The sequence below is a fragment of the Mustelus asterias genome, chromosome 2 (genome assembly GCF_964213995.1).
Source record: "Mustelus asterias chromosome 2, sMusAst1.hap1.1, whole genome shotgun sequence".
Taxonomy (NCBI): Eukaryota; Metazoa; Chordata; class Chondrichthyes; order Carcharhiniformes; family Triakidae; genus Mustelus; species Mustelus asterias.
In genome coordinates, this window is record NC_135802.1 from 159619162 (window position 1) to 159638100 (window position 18939).

General features: G+C 44.2%; 1 protein-coding gene across 2 annotated transcripts in view; it reads left to right on the forward strand.

The window, feature by feature from the left end:
- The window catches only part of mrpl3 (mitochondrial ribosomal protein L3), a 67092-nt gene that overhangs the window by 22962 nt on the left and 25191 nt on the right, over positions 1-18939 (forward strand). For both annotated transcript variants that reach the window (XR_013495652.1, XM_078199747.1), the window contains exon 6: positions 269-329. Coding sequence is in view for 1 of the 2 variants with exons in the window: in XM_078199747.1 (XP_078055873.1) it covers positions 269-329 (61 nt within the window). In the remaining variant the exon portion in view is untranslated. The remainder of the gene's footprint in view (positions 1-268; positions 330-18939) is intronic.

Here is an 18939-nt window from a genome sequence, read left to right on the forward strand (position 1 = left end):
CTGATCTCAGCCAGTGCAATAGCTCAGTGTCTGCAGTTGGCCTCAATGTCTCTGATTTATTAAGCTATGGCTACCTGACCAAGGTATTGGATTGTGAAACTTAGGGATAGAAAACAGGGAACATTTGAATGTAAATGCAACGCGCACTGTAAATAATTCTAAAATCCACGCAGCCTTCGCAATTTATCCCTTTAAATAATTCCAACTTTGCTCTTTGAATAATTTGCAAGAGTTGGGTGGATCTAATGTGAATTTAAATTTATTCAAGGTACTCCATTGTATGCTGCTCATTTTCGGCCGGGACAGTATGTGGATGTCACAGCAAAAACGTAAGTCCCATATCTTGGAACAATCATCCTTTACTTGCACGTCTGTTCTGCAAACCTGCATTGTAACTGTGTTCTGAAGATACATTTACAGAATACATTTGTTGTTTATGTTCCCCCTTTAACAGCATTTCCATGCGCTTCAGCAATGAATTGCCTCAGATGGTAACGCTGGAAGCTAGCTCTCTTATCTTTTTGTATATTTTGTGCAGCACTTATTACATCTAAGTATTCAGAGTTAATGCATTGAAACTACCAGATCTGAATAAAAATGATTCTTCTGTGTCTCAGCAGCATGGTGAGGATTACAGGCACTCAAATTAACGAGGACTCACTTCTTTTAAGATTTTCAACAGCAGCTCATTAGGTGTTCTGAACTTCCTTAGGCTGATGACCGCATTTGAACTGGGTGATCTATTTGCTAACTGGTCGTCCTATGCTCCTCATTTGGGAAGGCTTAATTGTAAGTCACGATTTTGAAACAGCTTCATAGAATCCTGCAGTGCAGAAGGAGGCCATTCGGCCCATCGAGTCTGCACCGACCACAATCCCACCCAAGCCCTATCCCCATAACCTTATGCATTTACCCTAGCTAGTCCCCCTGACAGTAAGGGGCAATTTAGAATGGCCAATCCACTTAACCCGTGCATCTTTGGACTGTGGGAGGAAACTGGAGCACCCAGAGGAAACCCATGCAGACCAGGGAGAACGTGCAAATTCCACACAGACAGTGACCCAAACCGGGAATTGAATCGGGTCCCTGGCGCTGTGAGGCAGCAGTGCTAACCACTGTGCCACCGTGCCGCCCTCACTGTGCGACTGTGCCGTCGTTGTGGCTGCATGTCTGTCTTAAGATGTTACTGTGGCTCCACAGAGACACTCTGAGTCAGGAGGTCATGGCTTCAAACTCTATTCCAGTGACTTGACCTGAGCCTATGATTCCCCATTGTTTTTTCCATGGCAATGCTTCGGCCAATCAGAGTAGACCTGCTAACCAATCAGCACACTGTTCTCCTGCAGAGATTGTTTGAAATTTGGTGTTCCTGCATTTGTCCTGATGAGTGCAAGATGAAAAGCTTTGTGCAATATATTAAACGGAATTTTAATATACTGACATGCTTGTCATTTTTCATATGTATGTTGGGACAACCAGTTCCACTTTGCCATCACCTCTCTCAACCCAATCCTCCATCTCTAAATTGTCACGTTGTTTATCCAACATACAATACTATATGAGCTGAAACTTCCCCCAATATTGAGAAGACTTATGCCATTGTTTTCAATCCCTGCTCCAAACATTGTTCCCCAGCTACTGACTACATCCCTCTCCCTGAGGGATGTTCTGCAATGTTGGTGTGGTATCAGACCCTGAGATGAATTTCCAACACCATTACTAAGGTCACCTAATTCCACCTGTATAACATTGCCCAACTCTGTCCCTGTCTCAACTATCTTCCACAGAAACCCTCAACCATTGTTCATGTCTGTAAGTCTAAATTAGACTATCCTAACACACTCTTGGCCAGCCTCCTACACTTGACCACCTTCAATCTTCCAAAAAATCTACTGCCCACATCCTAACTTGTACCAAGTCCCATTCACCACTGGGCATGCTGACCTACATTGACTCCTGGTCACCTTGACTTTAAATTCTCCTACTTATTTTCCAATCCTTCCAGGGCCTCACCCCCTCCTTGTCTCTGTGATCTCCTCCAGACCCACAACCCTGGGAGAAAACTGCACGCCTCTAATTCTGGCAGCTTACATTAATCACCCCATCACTGGTGGCTGTGCCTTCAGCTGCCTGGGCTCGAAGTTCTGGAATTCCCTCCCCAAACCTCTCCACTTTCCTACATTGTTTTTCACCTTTAATACACTTTAGTATCTTCCTCTTTGACCAAGCTTTTAGTTATTTATCCTAATTTCTCCTTATGTCACTTGTGTCAAATTTTGTCTCTCAATGCCCCTGTGAATTGCCTTGGAATGTTTTATTACATTAAAAGTGTTACATAAATACTATTTGTCAGCAAAGTAAAATTCTCGACATTTCCATGCCATTACACACAGATTAGATACAGAGAAATCCACTGGAGTAAAACTTCCTCACAGAGTCATGCAGCACGGAAAGGGCCCTTTGGCTCATCAAGTCTACAATGACAATAACTACCACTAAAGGCACACTCATCCCATTTTCCTGCACTTGTCCCTTATCCTTTAATGCTATGGTATTTCAAGTGCTCATCCAAATATTTAACGGTTGGAAGGTTTCCGGCCTCCAATACCTTTCCAGGCAGTGCATTCCAGATCCCCACCGCCCTCTGAGGTGAAAAATCTTTTTCTCAAATCCCCTCTGAATCTCCTGCCTCTCACCCCAAAACTGTGCCCCCTCGTGGTTGACCCCTCAACCAAGGGGAACAGCTGCTCCTTACTCGCCCTATCCATACCCCTCATAATCTCACACACCTCAATCATGTCCCCCTCTTTGTTTAATTATGTTGTATTTGTCAGGCTACTAACACATTGAACCAGGTATATAAGGGGAAACAAGGAGGGCATGGGGGAAGGATGTTAGCGTGGTTGGTGGGATATGTTTGTAATCCAGATTGATTGATGACCTGGAGGTCGTCACCCTACTCACCTTGTCCATACTGTGTGCGTGCGTGCATGTGTGTGTGCACGTGTGTTCGCATGTTTGTGTTCTTGATTTATACACATTGTATTTATTTTGAATGTGGCATACCAGAGACGGGGAACAAATTGAAGTGGTACACAAAACTACTTATGGTCCTTAAATATCACTGTTTAATAACAATGCACCATACATATCCTGCAGAAAATTGATGGTAACTCTTTTTATTGATACTTCATTATCCATCTGGAGCTAAATGTTGCCAGATGCTGAACTGTGTTGCTGCTGCTGCCTTTTGAAAATACAGTTGTGAAATTCCATTTAATTACAGTTTAATGAGGAAGGGAACAGTGATATTAAAGAACTGGACTGGCGGGAGAGGTGGTTAAGGGCCAAACCTTGAAATGTATTTTAATTACTTTCAGACCTCGCTGTTCCCTGGATTTCATAACCCTGTTATGATATTTTTTAATACGAGATGTTCATCAGGCATAAAATCACTGTGGTGTTCATTAACAACTAATTGTAGCATAACATGTTATCAGCCGGGTAAAGCAATTTCCACTCTTAATAAAACTGTGTGTAAAATGCATCAGGATTATTTTGATTAATGATGGTATAAGAATTACCTGTAACCATCATTTGGAAAGTAATTAATATACCGTCCTTTATTATTGCTATTGTAGGAGGCTTCAGAATATAGATTTCAACACTTCTCATGAATATTGTGTCCAGACTATTTTGTGTAGACTTTTCTTTCACGTGCTGTGCAGAGAAATCCAGCCGAAGGACCCCTCTGCCAGCCTCAGTGTCTCTCTACTCTCAGCCCAAACCAAAGGAATGAGAGATTTATCCAGACGGTGGTTGTGTGGTATTTTTTCATTGCTGAAGTCAGCTAACAAATTGTTCATCAACTATGGGGAACCAGCATCACAGTTAGCGAATTCACTTCTTAGATACCTAGACTCCAGGCCTACGTTTTGGCTGCTATTTGTTCATCAAGGGACCCAGCAAGCTTGTGCATCTGTCTGCTGTCCACCGTGATGGGTTAAGATATAAAAGAAAGCGGCCTTTGGTCAGTTCTGAAGCAGGCGATCTGCCCTTTGCAGATGCAGATAAGGAGCTTGACACCTCTTTGAGCATCCTCCCTTCCCCACACTCTGAGATTGGTTTGGCCTTAGGACAACTGATGCCAGCTATGCCAGGCAACTAGGCTAAAGGCTGGTCTACTTTGCCCAGTAAAGGAGGTAAGTAATTTAGCAGAATGTGGAGCTGGCAAGAGGAGGAATGGCATTCCCAACCCCGCATTAAAGGGGCAAAAATCCGCCAACACCTCCAGCACGGAGATGATGCTGTTCTTATCTGATCTGACAGGTTTATTTGGAATCACGAGCTTTTGGGGTGCTGGTCCTTCATCAGATGAAGGAGCAGCGCTCCGAAAGCTTGTCATTCCAAGTAAACCTGTTGGATTTAAACCTGGTGTTGTGAGACTTCTTAATGTGCCCACCCCAGTCCAACGCCAGCATCTCAACATCGTATCTCAGGTGGCACAGTGGTTAGCACTGCTGCCTCACAGCGCCAGGGACCTGGGTTCAATTCCTGGCTTGGGTCACTGTCTGTGTGGAGTTTGCACATTCTCCCCGAGTCTGCATGGGTTTCCTCCGGGTGCTCTGGTTTCCTCCCACAGTCCGAAAGACGTGCTGATTAGGTGCATTGGCCGTGTTAAATTCTCCCTCAAAACAGGTGCCGGAGTGTGGCGACTAGGGGATTTTCACAGCAACTTCATCGCAGTGTTAATGTACGTCTACTTGAGACTAATAAATAAACTTTTTTTTAATCTGGCATGTTGCTGTTTTAAGACCCTGCAGGACTGCCTGAACATTTCACTGATTGTATTTATTGATCTGTAATTTTGAAAGAGGCAGAGGTGAGATAAACCTGCACAATATCTGACTTTTTAAAATGTTACTTAGCGCCGGTCGGCATTGGCCAATTTTCTCTGTGAAACGCGCTGTGTATTTATGCGAATATTTACACGTTTCCCTGTTCATTGACCTGCTGCTCCTACTAGATATGTATCGGCTCACATTATGGTAAGCAGAAAGTGAGTCTTTGCCTCGCAGTTTGCATTCTATTTATGTTCCTGGTATCACATTTTTGAAGGCTTTTATTTTGCAATCCGAAAAAGAATCAATTGAAACTGTTGAGTAAAGTCACTTTGTCATTGTTGTAAGATTTATTGCCGGCTGTGCTCGGGTAGCTACTGAGAGATTGTTTAAAAGTGATATGCGGAAGAGGGGGAGGGGGGGGGGGGGAGGGGAGGTGGGGTGGGGAGGGGAGGTGGGGGGGGGGGGGGGAGGTGGGGGGGAGGGGAGGGGAGGTGGGGGGGAGGGGAGGGGAGGTGGGGGGGGGAGGTGGGGGGGGGAGGGGAGGTGGGGGGGGGTTGCTTAAAAAGAATGACAGCAATGCTCAAAACAGACACCTGATTAATATTAGCCTGTAAATTGATTCAAGAATTACTCCGCACTATTGGCCCATTAACTCCAATATCTCTGTGCTGTGACTGCCTTTATAATTTTTCCTGTTAACCATTAAATGAACGCTGGCTTCCGAAAATATTTTTTTTAACCATTAAGTCGCCCTGCAGATTAATTAAAGATGAAACATTGTGCCTGTGGTGTTTGACAGTGTCAACCTGCGTGATGGATCACCAAGTGCCATACCTAAAGTGATTAGAATAAAATCTGAAGACAAGTTGTATTGGTTGAATAATGACTGGAAGACCTGCCAACTCTAGTCTTGCCTTACCGCTTGATTATTTACTGAGGTGATGCTGATTTAATTTTTGCAAGGTGAATTCATGTGCTCAAACCACTCTTGCAGCAGGTTCTCCAATAATTGGATACTGCCAGAACTGCGTTCCACTTAGAAACACTTCAACATCTGCAAAAATTCTTTTTTAATAAAATCATGTCATTAATCCGTCAACTGCTAAGTTATTAAGCACAGTGTTCATCTTGAAGTTTCATTTATTTATTCATGAGCTAATGAAAACTAACAACTGAACATTGGGGTCCAGCACAATCCCTGGGAGTATTGTGAAGTGTCTTTCATTCTCAGTGGTATTTCAGGGCTTATAAATTGGCTGCTGAATTGTCAGTGAATTTGTATGAATCTTGAAGATAGGGTGTCGTTCTTGTAGAATGAAATTAAAGATTTACACAGTGTTATAATTCTCTCTATTGCCGATTTATCTTAAAGGCGAAGAATGTAGAGTTTAAGGAGAATTGGGTGTGTATACTTTTGTTTTGGTTTAGTCTGTCTGTCGGTGCTTACAAACCATGCCCGAACCTTTGATCCAGCTGCTAGCTTTTAGAAGCAAGAAAGCCCTGGCGTTGCTATGGAGAACATTGCTGAGGGTGAAGCTATACTTTAAAAGGAAAACTAGTGATTTTTAGGAAAAATGTAATTGTGAGAGCTGCTGACCTGGAGGCTGCAGACATCCAGCCTGTTGTATTTTACCGGAGAACTCGGCTTTGTAAGTTTAGAGAATTGGGTAGCTTTGTAAAGAGGGAAGTCCAACTATGAAGCAGATGCCCAGGGAATATTTGTGTGTCCGATGGGTCATAGCATGTGACCGTCAGCGATGCCTAGACTTGGACCAGAAGGTCATATTGGTAGGAATATACCACAGACCTGAGCTGTGACCTATACAGATATACAATAAGAAGTCTCACAACACCAGGTTAAAGTCCAACAGGCTTATTTGGTAGCAAAAACCACTAGCTTTCGGAGCGCTGCCCCTTCGTCAGGTAAGTGGGAGTTCTGTTCACAAACAGGGCATAAAAAGACACAAACTCAATTTACAAAATAATGGTTGGAATGTGAGTCTTTACAGGTAATCAAGTCTTAAAGGTACAGACAATGTGAGTGGAGAGAGCGTTAAGCACAGGTTAAAGAGATGTGTATTGTCTCCGGACAGGACAGTTGGTGAGATTTTGCAAGCCCAGGCAACACGGTACATACTCTTGCAACTCGGCCAACGTTGTCTACCTGATACGCTGCAGGAAAGGATGTCCCGAGGCATGGTACATTGGGGAGACCATGCAGACGCTACGACAACGGATGAATGAACACTGCTCGACAATCACCAGGCAAGAGTGTTCTCTTCCTGTTGGGGAACACTTCAGCGGTCACGGGCATTTGGCCTCTGATCTTCGGGTAAGCGTTCTCCAAGGCGGCCTTCACAACACATGACAACGCAGTCGCTGAGCAGAGACTGATAGCCAAGTTCCGCACACATGAGGACGGCCCCAACCGGGATCTTGGGTTCATGTCACACTATCTGTAATCCCCACGACTTGCCTGGGCTTGCAAAATCTCACCAACTGTCCTGTCTGGAGACAATGCAGATCTCTTTAACCTGTGCTTAACGCTCTCTCCACTCACATTGTCTGTACTTTTTAAGACTTGATTACCTGTAAAGACTCGCATTCCAACCATTATTTTGTAAATTGAGTTTGTGTCTTTATATGCCCTGTTTGTGAACAGAACTCCCACTTATCTGACGAAGGGGCAGCGCTCCGAAAGCTAGTGGCTTTTGCTACCAAGTAAACCTGTTGGACTTTAACCTGGTGTTGTGAGACTTCTTACTGTGATTACCCCAGTCCAATCCTGGCATCTCCACATCATATACAGATATACCCAGAGTATGTGCATGTTTAAAAGCCTATCAGAATGAAAGCCACAGTAAAAAAGTCAAGGTAGAATCTCATACTGTTTTGAATTATTATCCTATTTACTCACTGGACCTATTTAGTCATTATTGCTTGTGTTTGTTTTTTTTCAGCTTTGTACAGTAAAGGTTCTTTTGCATTCTCCATTTAATCTTGGAGTATTGCCACTTATTTCCTTACCTTGGGTTCTTCCACATATTATATTCTTTTAAATGATGACAGTCTATGAAACCAGGCCCTTACGAGAATCGAGCCCATCCAGTATTCTCACAGCTGGGATCACGAGCATAGAACCATAGAATCCCAAAAGTGCAGAAGGAGGTCTTTCAGCCCATCGAGTCTGCAGTGACTCTCCAAAAGAGCATCCCACCCAGGCCCGCATCCCACCCAGGCCCACATCCCACCCAGGCCCACATCCCATCCCTGTCCTATCCCCGTAACCTTGCGCATTTTCCATGGCCAATCAACCTAACCTGCACATCTTTAGACATCATTACAATGGACAATACTGGGAGAATTGAACAGGTTGTTTGCTGTTTTGTTCAGCTGGTTTAGAGAAGAGGTGATGAGGCTGAGGATTCAGGGGGCAGGAGCGTAGTGACTGAATGAGCAACTCGTAATAAAGTGCGAGGAGAAAGTCAATTAAGACAGCAGAGGACATGTGAAGGAATGCAAAACAGGAGGGAAATGACCAAGGTGGTAAAGTGGAACCAAGCTGTGGCAAGATTAGCAAACTGAATGAGAATTCTGGAATTGACAGACAGAGACAGAGGGCGGCACGGTAGCACAGTGGTTAGCACTGCTGCTTCATAGCGCCAGGGACCCAGGTTCGATTCCCGGCTTGGATCACTGTGTGGAATTTGTACATTCTTCCCGTTTCTGCGTGGGTTTCCTCCGGGTGCTCCGTTTTTCTCCCACAGTCCAAAGATGTGCTGGTTAGGTGCATTGGCCATGCTAAATTCTCCCTCAGTGTACCCGAACAGATGTCGGAGTATGACGACTAAGGGATTTTCACAGTAACTTCATTACAATGTTAACGTAAGCCCACTTGTAACACTGATAAATAAACTTTGACAGGTGGAAGCTAGTGAAGCTGGGAATGTTACATTTCCTACATGTGAAAGCATGTTTTATGGTTAGCGCTGCTGTCTCACAGTGCCAGGGACCCGGGTTTGATTCTGGCCTTGGGTCACTGTCTGTGTGGAGTTTGCACATTCTCCCTATGTCTGTGTGGGTTTCCTCCGGGTGCTCCGGTTTCCTCCCACAGTCTGAAAGACGTTCGGGTTTTGTCATGCTAAATTGCCCCTTAGTGTCAGAGGGACTAGCTAGGGTAAATGCATGGGGTTATGGGGATAGGGCCTGGGTGGGATTGTGGTTGGTGCGGACTCGATGGGCCAAATGGCCTCCTTCTGCACTGTAGGGAAACTTGTGGCAGATTGAAGCGCTGAGGACAAGATGAAGAAAGTTTGAAGAGGTTGAGCCTGGAGCAGTCGACAGTTTCATCAGCAGAAGGGAAGAGGTGGAGCTGATATAAATGAAAGGAACAGAGGTGTGGGGGTAAAGAACATAAGAACTAGGAGCAGGAGTAAGCCAGCTGGCCCCTTGAGCCTGCTCCGCCATTCAATAAGATCATGGCTGATCTTTTTGTGGACTCAGCTCCACTTACCTGCCCACTCACCATAACCCTTAATTCCTTTACTGTTCAAAAATGTACCTATCCTTGCCTTAAAAACATTCAATGAGGTAGCCTCAACTACTTCACTGGACAGGGAATTCCACAGATTCACAACCCTTTGGGTGAAGAAGTTCCTCCTCATCTCAGTCCTAAATCTGTTTTCCCTTATTTTGAGGCTATGCCCCCTAGTTCACCCGCCAGTGGAAACAATGTCCCTGCTTCTATCTTATTTATTTCCTTCATAATCTTATATGTTTCCGTAACATCTCCCCTCATTCTTCTGAATTCCAATGAGTATAGCCCCAGTCTACTCAGTCTCTCCTCATAAGCCAACCCTCTCAACTCTGGAATCAACCTCGTGAATCTCCTCTGCACTCCCTCCTGTGCCAGTATATCCTTTCTGAAGTAAGGAGACCAAAACTGTGCACAGTACTCCAGGTGTGGCCTCACCAGCACCTTATACAGCTGCAACATAACCTCGCTGTTTTTAAACTCCATCCCTCTAGCAATAAAGGACAAAATTCATTTTCCTTCTTAATTACCTGCTGCACTTGCAAACCAACTCCTTGAGATTCCTGCACAAGGACACCCAGGTCCCTCTGCATAGCAGCATGCTGCAATTTTTTAATCATTTAAATAATAGTCCATTTTGCTGTTATTCCTACCAAAATGGATGACCTCACATTTGCAAGCTGAGCTGGCGATCGAGTGGGATGTCTAGGTTACACAACGTAACTTGGCTTAAGCTTGTAGCCAGGAAAATGTTGATACGAGCAAGGACAGAAGTCAACTCAAACAGAAATTCCCAATTGAGGATTGCAGCAGAGTTATCGGAGGATTACGAGGAGGAGGCTAGTTGCAACTCACTAAACAGGAAATGTTTCCATTGGTAACACACCCCTCAACTTCCTCTCACTGATTTCCAACTCTGCTCTGTCCAAAGTCCAGGCATTACCTGCTAACAGTTCCACCTTAAAAGTATTTTAAATAATTCTCTGTTTAAAAATACCTCTTTCAGTTAACAAAAAAGTTCCATGCCTTCTGCCCTGTAACTCTGTGCAGCATAGATAATATATATAATCCTGGAGAAAATACATCAATAGCTGCAAATCTGTGCCCTCGATTCTACTTCAAAAATGTGTGAAGATGCGGTTTGCCGTGAGTTCTGTGGATCACCTATTTTTTTATCCCTGTATCCTAGTCCTTGGGTCTCCATGGTATTCAGAGGGAGTAGATGGGAGTAGATGAATTGCCTCCATTTAAAATCCTGTTACTGCTCCAGTATCTTTGCGCAAAGGTTGTTTTTTCTCTTGCTTGGATTTAGTGTTCCTGCTGATCATAAATTCTGAAATAAATTGACAACAGCAACCACACCCACGGGCCCTCTACATTTGCAGAAAATAATGAAACTTATATGTTACCGCCTCCAGAACAACAAATAATTTATTACCCCCTGTCCCTGACTCCAGTCAGACGCCAACTCACTCTGGGCTCTGTCTCTGGAGGATTGTACATTGTGCATCCAGTCACGTTCCCAACCTCAGTTTCCTTGCCCTTTAGTTACTTGTACCTGGGGAAGTTCTTTGTATCATACTGTGTTCTCCATACCAGAATTGCAGGGTAAACTCTGTTGACTCAAGCATATGAGATTTGTACCACAATTCTGCCCAAGTGCTGCCAGTGAGAAGGGAGCAAAGCCCAGGAATCTCTGGCCAGCGAATCCGAGTGATATGATTGAACTCCATGTTAAATCCCAATTGTGTTGGTGTTAGGAAAATAAATGTAGTTTTAAATGATTTATATTTGTGTTGGTAAATGTTTTTAAAAAGGCATAGTTTTAAGTGGGTTTAATTTAGTGTTTAGGAATGGTAAATCTATAGCTAGATTCCTTCAAGGCAAAGGTTTTGTTTGTGTGGGGTTTTTGGTTTCAATTCAAACCTTACTTCTTTTATCCTTAGAGGGTTTATGGCGTGAAGAGTAAATTGAAGCTAGCAGAAACACGAGATCGTTGTTTAGCAACCGGGGGCCACTTTAAGGTAGAAAGGCTTTTTGAATTCAGTTTTAGCTGAATTTGTTTGCAGTTGAAGATAGGACGCTGGGAAGTGAGCATCTCTCAACTCTGCCAGAAGAAAGCTGACCAGGACTATGAGGCTGCAAAAGGCAGACTTCCCAATGAATCAAATACAGTCCAGACAACCAGGGAATTGGGACAGAAAGAACGTCTAAGGAAGACTGAAGTTAAGAGAACAGAAACCAATAAGCTGAACAAGGTATGGGTCAGGAGAATTCAAGGGAAAAGCAGATACAGGGTACTGAGTTAAAGAGGCAGCTGCAGTAACCAAGTTTAAAGTGGGAGAACAGACCGGAGGTAAATCAAAAGTTTGGTGCCATCTTAATACAATGTGGGAATCGATAGTTAAAACAATTGTGAAGAATTGGTGCAACAATCAAGACAAAGAAGTCCTGAAGGGGGAGATGTGAAACCTGGATGTTGGATTCCTTGTTAAAAGTGGAGCAGAAACTTTGAAAGAATAGTTTGGAAATCCTGGAATGGAATTTCTTAACACAAACAACTGAGAGAAAGCACTGTTTAAAAGAAGATTTGAAAATGTCTTCTTGAAAGCGGAATTTGAGATCATTTGTGTGGAAGCCGGAGTTCGGGGTGGAGGGGGGAGTGACTCTGAGGCATCCATAGACATTCTCTTGGGTCTGGAGCGGAGGGTGTGTCTTACCACAGTAAGCCTGAGTGTTTAGAGGGACTTTGTGTTACTGAGACCATTATAGGTATACTTTGTAACCTGTGCTAACTTTAAAATCTGTGTAGGTTTGTGAAGCTAAGAGTATTATAACATAATCAAATTTTTCATGCCTAATTAGCGATCCTGTTTCTCCATGTTTGCCTAAAAAAAAGTTATGGTCTTTTGAGCCAGGGTCCATTGTGGGATCTTGCCATCTAGTTATAACCAGATCCAGCTGGGATCATAACAACGGGAGAAGATGCAATGCAGCTGAAGTGACAAAACTTGCTGAAGTATTTCTGCATCGTCAGCTATATCTACACTTAACATTCAAACAAATACAGTTTCTTAGAATCTGGGTTCACATGGAATTGGGTTCTCCCTATCACAGCGAGTGGCTAAATTATGCAGATACATTTCACAAAGCTAAGCAAACATTTCTGGAAGAAAGGAATGGATGGCTATGTTAGTGGATCTTGATAAGAGAAAATGGAGGAAGCTTGTGTAAATACTGGCTTGGATTGCTTTGGCCGAATGGCTTGTTTGCGTGCCATATATATTAGAATCGTAGAATCCACAGTGCAGAAAGGGGCCATTTGGCCCATTGAATCTGCACCGACCATCCATGCCTTTTCCCGTAACCCCACATATTTACCCTGCTAATCCCTCTGACACTAGGGTCAATTCAGCATGGCCAATCAACCTAACCAGCAGGCCTTTCGGAATGTGGGAGGAAACCGGAGTACCCGGTGGAAACCCATGCAGACATGGGGAGAATGTGCAAACTCCGCACAGACAGTGACCCGAGGCCGGAATTGAACCCGGGTCCCTGGTGCTGTGAGGCAGCAGTGCTAACCACTGTCCACCATGCTGTCCCAATTATCCAAAGCAATTCCGGGGAGAGAGGATGTCGCTAAGCCAAAAATGTCTGAACTGGAGGATGTTCATTATAATTAAGGGTATAGAGTATAAAAGCAAGAAAGGTATGCGTGGGTTTCCTCCGGGTGCTCCGGTTTCCTCCCACAGTCCAAAGATGTGCGGGTTAGGTTGACTGGCTAGGTTAAAAATTGCCCCTTAGAGTCCTGAAATGCGTAGGTTAGAGGGATTAGCGGGTAAATATGTGGGGGTAGGGCCTGGGTGGGATTGTGGTTGGTGCAGACTCAATGGGCCGAATGGCCTCCTTCTGCACTGTAGGGTTTCTATGATGAAACCCTAATTTAGCCTCAACTGGAGGATTATGTCCAGTTCTGGGTACCATACTGCAGGTGAAGGCAATTGAGAGGGTGCAGAAAAGATTCACAAGAATGGCGTCAGGGGTGAGGAACTTCAGTTATGTGAGTAGGTTGGAGCAGTTGGAACTGTTCTCTTTGGATAAGAGATAGTTAAGAGGAGATTTGATAGGGTTGCTCAAAATCATGAGGTGTCCGGACAGAGTAGATAGGGAGATACTGTTGCCATTGGCAGAAGGATCAAGAAGCAGAGAACACCAACTGAAGATGGTTGATGAAAGAAGCAAGGGCAGCATGAAGAAACCCCTTTTCATGCAGTGAGTGGTTAGGATCTGGAATGCACTGTCTGAAAGTGCGGTGGAAGCAAATTCAGTCGCAGCTTTCAAAAGAGAATGGGACAGTTATCTGAGAGCAAAAACTAGTAGGACTGCAGGGAATGGGCATGGGAGTGAGACAAGGTGAATAGCTCTTACAGAGAGCTAGCACGGACATGATGGGTCAAATGGCCTCCTTCCGTACTGTAACCATCCTAAGATTGTTGGAGTGATAAAACATTACATTTCAATAAGCCGCAAGGTAAAAAACACCAACATTTCTATATTTATTTAACCAAGTGTATGTTCCACTGAAGTTCCAAGTATTCACAATTCTGGGACTGTAGGTTAATCTCGAGCAAAGATGAGCTTTACCAGAAGTTGGATCATGCACGCAGTTAAAAGCACAATACTGTGGATGCTGGAACCTGAAACAATAACAGAAAATGCTGGAAAATCTCAACAGGTCTGACAGCATAGAGAGAATAGAGCCACCATGAAACATTGGCTCTTCTCTCTCCCTCCAGACCTGCTGTCAGACCCGCTGAGATTTACCAGCATTTTCTGTTTTGGTGCCATGCATGCTGTATCTGTCTGAGTTGTCGTTATGAGCACTCTGATAATCTGTGGGATATTATTCATACTACTTCAGTGTAGTAACGGGAATATAAGTTGATCCACAAGTTAGTTGTGGCCACTGTTTGATCTGAGATATCGTACAAAGAAAAGAAATGGTGAGCATTTATATAGCACCTAAATGAGCCAAAATACTTCACAGCCAATGAAGAACTTCTGAAATGTAGTCACAGCTGTAATGTAGCAAACACGGCAGCCAGTGTGCGCACAGCAAACTCCCACAAGCCGTAGTGTGATAATGACCAGATTGCAATGTTGATTGGGGAATAAATATTGGCAGGGACACCCGGGATAACTCCCCTGCTGTTCTATGGAATAGTGTGATGGAATCTTTTAATCCAATCCAAGAAAATGGACAAAGCCTCAGTTTAATGTCTCCCCTGAAAGACAGCACCTCCAACACTGAATCGGTGTACCAGGGTCCCTGGAGTGGGACTTGAACCCACAACGAGAGTGCTCCCGAGTGAGTCACGGATGTATTTGGCTTGGTTTAATTACTGTATTAAATATATTGCAAAGTGATTAGGTAACCTGCAGTCCAGTACTCAGCTTCCAGCATGGTAATATTTGAGCTAATGGATCTCTCCTATAGTAATTAGGAGTGATGGAACCTATGTGAGCTTTTGAATGTGCAGTTAGCTTTAAAACAAGTGTGATTATAAATCTGTGATTGCCCCACCCAGGTGGTCAGACTTTGCTTTTCTACCTGTGTGTAGTCCAGCAGAGGAGTCGCTGCTCTCACATATGATGGGTAGGTTAGATGGATTAGACATAATAAATGTGTGGGGTTATGGGGGTAGGGTGAAGAGAAGGCCTAGGTAAGATACTCTGTCAGTGTCTCAGTCACGGTGGCACAGTGGTTAGCACTGCTACCTCACAGCGCCAGAGACCCAGGTTCGATTCTCAGCTTGGGTGACTGCGGAGTTTGCACGTTCTCTCCGTGTCTGCGTGGGTTTTCTCCGAGTGCTCCGCTTTCCTCCTACGGTCCAAAGATGTGCGGATTAGGTGGATTGGCCATGCTAAATTGACTCTTGGTGTCAGGGGGACTAGCTAGGGTGAATGCATGGGGTTATGGGGAGAGGGCCTGCGTGAGATTGTGATCGGTGCAGACTCGATGGGCCGAATGGCCTCCTTCTGCACTGTAGGATTCTATTCTACGTGACTAATTGGGGAACCAGATGCAGATTATTTTGCTCCTGATTATTAAATTACAAAATGAGTAAAAGGGCATCTTTTTTGTTGAACATGTGATCGTGCACGAGTTCCGCAACATTTCTGAGCAGTTGGTAAAATGGTACAGCGCTGTCACTGTGACTGTTTTAATTGCCATAACTGCGTTACTTCTTTGGTTTCTCAGTGATGGGAGACCTTAAATGTGCCCTATAATGTGTAAGTGCGTGTACGCTGTTTTGTACTAAAATTAGTGTACATGACTAAAGATTAGATGATTAACAGGTTAAAATTAGTGTAGATGATTTACTGGCGGCACGGGGGCACAATGATTAGCACTGCTGCCTCACAGCGTCAGGGATCAAGGTTCGATTCCGGCCTTGGGTGACTGTGTGGAATTTGCACGTTCTCCCCGTGTCTGCGTGGGATTCCTCCAGCTTCCTCCCACAGTCCAAAGATGTGCAGGTTAGGTGGATTGGCCATGCTAAAATTGCCCCTTGGTGTCCCAAGATGAGTGGGTTAGATGGATTAGACATGATAAATGTGTGGGGTTATGGGGATAGAGCGTAGAGAAGGCCTAGGTAAGATGCCCTGTCGGGGTATCAGTCTAGAGTCGGTGCAGAGTCGATGGGCCAAATGGCCTCCATCTGCACTGTCGGGATTCTGTGATTGTAAGATAAAATGGTGCTGCTAAAGCCATACCTATGACTGATCAGCAGTCTGCAAGCAAGTTTTTGTGTTCCCGTTAAAATAAGAATATGTGCCTACAGTGTTTTAATTTAGCAAAGAAACCGCATTTGTGTAATTATGGGTTATTTTAAAACAATCTCATTTTTAAAAATTTAATCATTTTCATCTTTAATTTGGGTTGGATCACAGTTTTAGTTGAGCAGCCTTGCTTCATAATCTTTGCTGAAATAGTTTTTAAGAACGTTTTGAAAACCTAAATTCGGACAGATTTTTTTTGAGTAATGCTGAGCAGAGTTCCATGACAGTTAGATAAACCAACAGGCTACAGGGACTAATGCCAGTACCAGTGAGTCTGGGCATGTCAGGTATTATGTGTTAAAACTCAATAACAAAACTGCAGCTTGATTGGTTTAAGCAGGAAAAACACCTATTAATATTTGCTTCTTTTTCTCCAGGGCGGCAAGGTGGCACAGTGGTTAGCACTGCTGCCCCACAGCCACAGGGACCTGGGTTCGATTCCCGGCTCGGGTCACTGTCTGTGCGGAGTCTCTAAATTCTCCCCGTGTCTGCGTGGGTTTCCTCCCACAGTCTGACAGACGTGCTGGTTAGGGTGCATTGGCCATGCTAAATTCTCCCTCAGTGTACCCGAACAGGCACCGGAGTGTGGCGACTGGGGGATTTTCACAGTAACTTCATTGCAGTGTTAATGTAAGCCTACTTGTGACACTAATAAATAAACTTGAACTTAAAAATAGGATTGAGTTTTCCATTTTATAAGGTTTTCTTTTCTGCCATTGCCCTTCTTGCTGATGTACTTCCCCAGCTTGCCTCAGTTGTCGCAAAGAAGTGCAGAGAAGGAAGTTCATCAGGCATATCACTGTGGAGGTTACATAATAGTACTTACACTGTTCAGGAATTGAACTGGGCGTGTATAAAATGTGATGCACCTTTTTGCCTATGCTGCTTGCTTTGTCAAAATCAGTGGTGGAAAAACTACCCGGGTTTCAAGTATCTAAAATTCATATATCTTGGACTTTGTTTAGTTCAAAATCATTCAGGTGGGCATTAAATTCGGTAAGCCTGTGTGTGCTCTGCACAGAGTGAAAGCAGGCTGATTTGAGGGGGAAAAAAACCTTAAAACAGAGAAAGATCGGAGAGACTATCTCCTTCCCCCGCGAAGATTTAAAAAAACTTTCATCAGGAAATATGAGGGGGTGAGGTCAAATCAAATGCAGTGCTTTAAATGTGAAAATATTTTAAAATCGAAAAGATTTTAACTTGGGAGTATTTCATCGTGCGTAGGAGGTGTCCCATTTAGTAAGATGGACGGATTCTTGTGACATGTCTGAAACGTTGCAATTTGCTGCACAGAATAAATTATAGAACAGGTCTCACCTCCACTTAATTATATATTGTTAGGAGCGGAGTCTTCCCCTATTAAGCAGTTTATCTATTAAATAAAAGCAAAAATACTGCAAATGCTGGAAATCTGAAATAAAAACAGGAAATGCTGGAAAAACCCATCAGTCTGATGATGCAGCTGTATAGAACGATGGTTAGGCCACATTTGGAATACTGCATCCAGTTCTGGCCGCCGCACTACCAGAAGGACGTGGAGGCTTTAGAGAGAGTGCAGAGAAGGTTTACCAGGATGTTACCTGGTATGGAGGGTCTTAGCTATGAGGAGAGATTGGGTAAACTGGGCTTGTTCTCCCTGGAAAGACAGAGAATGAGGGGAGACCTAATAGAGGTGTACAAAATTATGAAGGGTACAAATAGGGTGAACAGTGGGAAGCTTTTCCCCAGGTCGGAGGTGGCGATCACGAGGGGTCACGGGCTCAAGGTGAGAGGGGCAAAGTATACCTCAGATATCAGAGGGACGTTTTTTACACAGAGTGGTGGGGGCCTGGAATGCGCTGCCAAGTAGGGTGGAGGCAGACACGCTGACATCGTTTAAGACTTGCCTGGATAGTCACATGAGCAGTCTGGGAATGGAGGAATACAAACGAATGGTCTAGTTGGACCAATGAGCGGCACAGGCTTGGAGGGCCGAAGGGCCTGTTTCCTGTGCTGTATTGTTCTTTGTAGGTCTGGCAACATTTGTGGAGAGAGAAGATGGAGTTAATGTTTTGCGTCCTGATGACTCTTCAGTGCTGAGTGGGTGCAAAACGTTAACTCTATTTTCTCTCTCCACAGATCATAGAATCCAGACACTATAGAAGGAGTCCATCTGGCCCATCGAGTCTGTAACATCCCACCCAGGCCCCGTCCTCGTAACCCCACACATTTACCCTGCTAATCCCCCTGACACTTGGGTCAGTTTAGCATGGCCAATCAACCTAACCTGCACACCTTTAGACTGTGGGAGGAAATCGGAGCACCCGGAGGAAATTCACGCAGACACGGAGAAACTGCAAACTCCACACAGTCTGTCACCCAAGCCGGGAATTGAACTGGGTCCCTGGTGCTCTGAGGCAGCAGTGCTAACCACTGTGCAGCCCTATCCTTTTCCAGCATTCTCTGTTTTTGTTACCTATGAAATATTTGGGTTAGTCAATGTTGTATCGCCGTTCCAATAATCTCATTCTTGCACTGTATTCAACACAGTATCCAAAAGAATGCTGGAATGTGAGCCAAGCTTTGAAACCTTGAAATAATAAAACTCTTCATTCATCTTATTCTCAGGATTTGCTCAGCTAACCAGTTAAAGAGTTGATGTCTTTCAAAAGCTAGTTCAAGCTGCCACATGTAATGATAGTCAACAGCAAAATGGTCTTCAAATAAACTTGAATTCAT